The sequence below is a fragment of the Solanum stenotomum genome, chromosome 10, assembly GCF_019186545.1.
Source record: "Solanum stenotomum isolate F172 chromosome 10, ASM1918654v1, whole genome shotgun sequence".
NCBI classification, from domain to species: Eukaryota; Viridiplantae; Streptophyta; class Magnoliopsida; order Solanales; family Solanaceae; genus Solanum; species Solanum stenotomum.
In genome coordinates this window covers 6,177,585-6,183,685 of record NC_064291.1, presented here as the reverse complement: position 1 = coordinate 6,183,685, position 6,101 = coordinate 6,177,585, and the positions used below count along the sequence as shown (strand labels likewise).

The following is a 6,101-nucleotide window of genomic DNA, read 5'->3' as shown; positions in this document are numbered from 1 at the left end:
GTACTAAATAAGGATTTTAACATGTTATTTGACAGGCGATGAACAATAATAAACTTTTCATATTGAACCATCATGATGTGATTATACCATATTTGAGGAGGATAAACACTACAATAACGAAAACATATGCCTCGAGAACTTTGCTCTTCTTGCAAGATAATGGATCTTTGAAGCCACTAGCAATTGAATTGAGTTTGCCACATCCAGATGGAGATCAATTTGGTGTTACTAGTAAAGTGTATACTCCAAGTGATCAAGGTGTTGAGAGCTCTATCTGGCAATTGGCCAAAGCTTATGTTGCGGTGAATGACTCTGGTGTTCATCAACTAATTAGTCATTGGTAATTCCCTTTATGTCATAAGACTTCTATAGTGATTCATGATACACAATAATAACTAACTCGAAGGGGAGCCTTGAAGATACTGGTAAAGTTGTTATGAGTTCATAAGGCTGTGTACAATAGATCCTTGTGGTTCGGCCCTTCTTCAGACCCTGCATATAGCGGGAGCTTTAGTGCATCGGGATGTCCTTAATAATGACTAATTCAACACATGCTTTGTACTATTAATCTAATACGTTTGATCATCTTCGCAGGTTGAATACACATGCGGTGATTGAGCCATTTGTGATTGCAACAAACAGGCAACTAAGTGTGCTTCACCCTATTCATAAGCTTCTATATCCTCATTTCCGGGACACAATGAATATTAATGCTATGGCAAGACAGATCCTAATCAATGCTGGTGGGGTTCTTGAGAGTACAGTTTTTCCATCCAAATTTGCCATGGAAATGTCAGCTGTCGTTTACAAAGATTGGGTTTTCCCTGATCAAGCCCTTCCGGCTGATCTTGTTAAAAGGTACTATACAATAAGGTGTTGTCAAAATTAACATTATACGAAAACATTAGGATGTTCACATTGGTATCTTGCTTATATGACCAATTCAATTTCAGGGGAGTAGCAGTTGAGGACTCGAGTTCTCCTCATGGTGTTCGTTTACTGATAGAGGACTATCCATACGCTGTTGATGGCTTAGAAATATGGTCTGCAATCAAAAGTTGGGTGACAGACTACTGCAGTTTCTACTATGGATCGGATGAAGAGATTCTGAAAGACAATGAACTACAAGCCTGGTGGAAGGAACTCCGAGAAGTGGGACATGGTGACAAGAAAAATGAACCATGGTGGCCTGAAATGGAAACACCACAAGAGCTAATCGATTCGTGTACCACCATCATATGGATAGCTTCTGCACTTCATGCAGCAGTTAATTTTGGGCAATATCCTTATGCAGGTTACCTCCCAAATCGCCCCACAGTAAGTCGAAGATTCATGCCTGAACCAGGAACTCCTGAATATGAAGAGCTAAAGAAAAACCCCGATAAGGCGTTCTTGAAAACAATCACAGCTCAATTACAAACATTGCTTGGTGTTTCCCTCATAGAGATATTGTCAAGGCATACTACAGATGAGATTTACCTCGGACAACGAGAGTCTCCTGAATGGACAAAGGACAAAGAACCACTTGCTGCTTTCGACAAATTTGGAAAGAAGTTGACAGACATTGAAAAACAGATTATACAGAGGAATGGTGACAACATATTGATAAACAGATCAGGCCCCGTTAACGCTCCGTATACGTTGCTTTTCCCAACAAGTGAAGGTGGACTTACAGGCAAAGGAATTCCTAACAGTGTGTCAATATAGAAGGTCGACACCCGAAAATGAAGAAAGCTGGAGTTTGAATAAATCTTGAAATAAATTTTCATTATTATGTTAAGTGTAATCTCCCTTTGTTTGCTTCATTTCTGTATGTTTGATTCTCCTAAGTTAACTGTATTTTCATTTCAACCTTACTTGTTATGTATTTCTCAGTATGTTGTGAGAATAATAAATCTAATTCCAGCTGAAAATCATGTTAAGAAATCATCACCAACTTAATTAATCTCCAAGACATTTCAAAGAAGAATCTAGACTATTCAAGAGTTATAAAGAAATAAAGGAAGAGCTCTAGAATGAGTATTCTAGAGAGAAAAGTCTAGAGATGTTCTAGAAAAGGTAGTTTTAGAAATAGGAAGTTAGAAGAACATTCTAGAATATAATAGCAAAACCCTTAGCTGGATTCTTCCATCACCACCTATAAATAGAGGCCTATCAAAAAAGAGAAGCGGAGAGAAGCTCACAGCCAGAGGGAGAGCAAGAGAATCAACATCAAAGAACTCAACGACAAAACAAGCAGGCGAAAGGCTTCAACAACCGGCAAATGCATAAGTGCTACAATTGTGGAAAGAAAGGACACTATGCGAGAGACTGCTGGTATAAGAAAGCTGAAGGTAATGTAGCTACTTCTACTCAAAATAAGAAAGATTAAGAAGAAGTTTGGGATTTCGAGACCTCTTATGTAGTTGAAGAAACTAATCAACAAGAAGAGCTTGTCACCTGTCACTCTAACAAAGAAGAGGAGATTGCACTTGCAACTGTGAGTGAGAAATTGGTCGATTATGAACATGATTGGATCGTTGATTCAGGATGCTCCAATCACATGACTGGTGATGAGAAAAAAACTCATTAACATGAGTGAATATAAAGGCGGTCGAGTTGTAGTGACCGCAAATAATTAAAAAATGCCAATAACTCATATTGGCAAGACGGTGTTTGTGCCTTATCACAGCTCAAGACAAGTGGAACTTCAAAATGTCTACCATGTTCCAGGTATGAAGAAGAACTTATTATCTGTATCGCAACTAACATATTCTGGTAACTATGTCTTGTTTGGACCAAATGACGTAAAAGTATATCGAAACTTAAAAGTTACAAGCACACCAATCATGGAAGGGAGAAGATTAGAATCAATCTACGTCATGTTAGCAGAGACAACTTATGTTGAGAAAACGCGGAGTAATAAAACAACTGATCTATGACATGCACGTCTTGGGCACGTGAGCTATAGCAAACTAAAAATCATGATGCAACAATCAAAATTAAAAGGTCTTCCCAAGCTTGAGATAAGAGGAGACACTATATGTGTTGGATGTCAATATGGGAAAGCACATCAACTTCCCTATGGAGAATCAAAGTATCAAGCGAATGAGCCATTTAAGCTAGTACACTCATATGTGTTTGGACCAGTAAAGCAGTTCTCCATCAACGGTTACCGTTACATAGTAACATTTATTGATGACTTCTCAAGGTACGTATGGATTCACTTCTTAAAAGAGAAATTTGAAGTATTTGAGAAGTTTAAAGAGTTTTAATATACTATGTAGAATGATATTGGAAGAAAAATCAAATATCTTCGTACGGACAATGGGGGAGAATACACGTCACGAGAGTTCAATGAATATCTTAAAGAGAAGTTGATAAGACGACAACTAACTTGTCCAAATACACCACAACAAAATGGAGTGACTGAAAGAAAAAATAGACAGTTGGCGGAGATATGCAGAAGTATGCTGCATAGTATGAATGTACCAGCAAGGTTTTGGGCAGAATGCATGGAGACTGTTGTCCACATCACCAACAGGCTGCCGCAGGCAAGATTGATATTCATCTCACCATTTGAGAAACTTAAAAAGATGATTCCTACCATAAGCCACTTTCGAATTTTTGGTTGTGTGTGCTATGTGTTCGTGCCAGATCATCTCCGCAACAAGTTTGATAAGAAAGTTGTTCGTTGCATCTTTGTTGGATACGACGAACAAAGAAAATGATGGAAGTGTTGTGACCCTACCACAAATTGGACATATGTGTTAAGAAATATGGTATTTGATGAAGCATCATCATGGTGGTCTGAAGAAGCCACATTACCAAGATTCAATAGAATTGGAGCAAAAGCTACAACATAAGCTTGAAGAAAAAGGACAAAAAAGTAAAACATAATTACAACAAGAGGTATGTGAAAAACTCGAATCACATACAAAAGAGATATCTTCAAGCGGAGAAAATAAGAGCCCATGGAAAACTGGAATTCATGAAACTCCAGAAGAGTTGCAAGAAGGAGTACATGAAACTCCTCAACTACGAAGATCCACACGAATGAAAAGCCAAAATAGTAAGTATATAAATGTGGCACTGGCTGAGGATGACAAGGTCAAGGAACCTACCACCTTCGAAGAGTAGTGAATAAAGAAAGGCAATGGAAGAGGAGATTTTAGCCTTAAAGCTAAACCAAACTTGGGAGTTAGTGGCTAAACGTATGAATGTTAAACCCGTATCATGTAAGTGGGTATATAAGTTGAAAACACGTCCTAATGGATTTATCGAGCGGTATAAAGCACGATTAGTAGCCCGGGGATTCTCACAAGAGTACGGTCTTGACTATGATGAGACATTTAGTCCCGTGGCAAAAATTACTACTGTTCGTATGTTACTAGCTCTAGCAGCTAGTAAGTCTTGGACACTTTGGCTGATGGATGTGAAAAATGCTTTACTTCATGGAGAATTGGATCGTGAAATATACATGGATCAACCACTAGGGTTTGTGAATACAATCAATTCGGATTATGTGTGCAAATTGAAGAAAGCTTTGTATGGTTTAAAACAAGCCCCCCGGTCATGGTACGGAAAAATTGCCGAGTTCCTGATCCAAAATGGCTATCAAGTGGCACCAGCAGATTCAAGCTTATTCGTAAAAGCTCGTGAATGAAGGTTAGCTATCATATTAGTCTACATGGATGATTTAATCATCACGAGAGATGACTTTGATGAGACCTATCAAAGTAAAAGAAATTTGATGGTACAATTTCAAATGAAGGAGTTGGGCGAACTAAAACACTTTCTTGGTCTTGAGGTTGAAAAAACAAAGGATGGATTATTCCTTGGACAACAAAAGTACGCGAGAGATCTACTCCAAAAATATGGAATGATGGGTTGCAAGACATCTTCTACACCGATTGAGCCTAACTTAAAACTATGTTCCCATGAAGGCAAAGACTTGGAGGAAGAAACAATGTATCGTCAACTTGTCGATAGTCTTATCTACTTAACATTGACCAGACCAGATATTGCATTCGCAGTTGGAGTAGTTAGGCGATTTATGCAGAAACCAAAAAAGCCTTATTTGGAAGCAATCAGGAAGATATTAAGGTATGTGAAAAGAACTATTGACTATGGACTATTCTATATGAAAGGGGTTCCCTGCAAGATAATCGGATACTGTGATGCGGATTATGCTGGTGACCATGATACTCGAAGATCAACCACCGGATATGTTTTCAATCTTAGATCAGCTGCAATATCATGGTGCAACAAAAAGACAACCAATTGTTTCACTTTCAACTACGGAAGCAGAATATTGAGCAGGAACGATGGCAACACAAGAGAGCACATGGCTAAAACAACTCATGAAAGACTTGCATCAACTATCAAATGATATCGTACCACTATATTGTGACAACTTGTCAGCTATTCGTTTGGCTGAAAATCCTGTATTTCATGCCCGGACGACGCATGTGGAAGTACAACATCATTTTCTTCGAGAAAAAGTTCTTCAAGGCGAAATTGAAATGAAGCAAATCAAGACAGAAGAGCAAGTAGCAGACATATTCACAAAGACCCTGGACAACATGAAGTTTATAAGATTTCGAGAAGCGCATTGAATGATTGAAAGAGAAAATAAAGTTGGTGCTGAGGGGGAGTGTTAAGAAATCATCACCAACTTAATTGATCTCCAAGACATTTCAAAGAAGAATCTAGAATATTGAAGAGTTATAAAGAAAAAAGGAAGAGCTCTAGAATGAGTATTCTAGAGAGAAAAGTCTAGAGATGTTCTAGAAAAGGTAGTTCTAGAAATAGGAAGTTAGAAGAACATTCTAGAATATAGTAGCAAAACCCTTAGCTAGATTCTTCCATCACCACCTATAAATAGAGGTGGTCCATTTAAGTTGTAAGCAACCAAGAAAGAAAGCAACCAAGAAAGTAAGCAAGAGAACAAACAACAAGTGAGTAAGAAATAAGAGAGAGTTGCCTGTAAAAATTGTAAGACCGAAGCGGGTCCTTACTTTGATATAATAAAATTCAAGTTGTGAGAAATTGATTGTGCTCGTCTCTCCAAACAACAATATTCAACAAATCATGTATCATATATATATATATATATATAT

The 6,101-nt window shown here is 37.9% G+C and overlaps 2 protein-coding genes across 5 annotated transcripts in view; both read left to right on the top strand.

The window, feature by feature from the left end:
• Nucleotides 1–6,101, top strand: part of LOC125842138 (probable linoleate 9S-lipoxygenase 4) — a 97,875-nt gene that overhangs the window by 4,791 nt on the left and 86,983 nt on the right. The window lies entirely within an intron of this gene.
• On the top strand, nucleotides 14–1,914 carry LOC125842153 (probable linoleate 9S-lipoxygenase 4). Its single transcript, XM_049521382.1, has 3 exons — nucleotides 14–340; nucleotides 595–858; nucleotides 954–1,914. Exons 1-3 carry the CDS (start codon nucleotides 39–41, stop codon nucleotides 1,705–1,707), a joined length of 1,320 nt encoding a protein of 439 aa, XP_049377339.1. The 5' UTR covers nucleotides 14–38; the 3' UTR covers nucleotides 1,708–1,914.

Bases quoted from the DNA above. Each gene is read 5' to 3' on its own strand.
- LOC125842153 (XM_049521382.1), top strand. From the start codon at position 39: ATGAACAATAATAAACTTTTCATATTGAACCATCATGATGTGATTATA. The intron at 341-594 runs GTAATTCCCTTT...TCATCTTCGCAG, and splicing joins CATCAACTAATTAGTCATTG to GTTGAATACACATGCGGTGA. The intron at 859-953 runs GTACTATACAAT...ATTCAATTTCAG, and splicing joins CCGGCTGATCTTGTTAAAAG to GGGAGTAGCAGTTGAGGACT.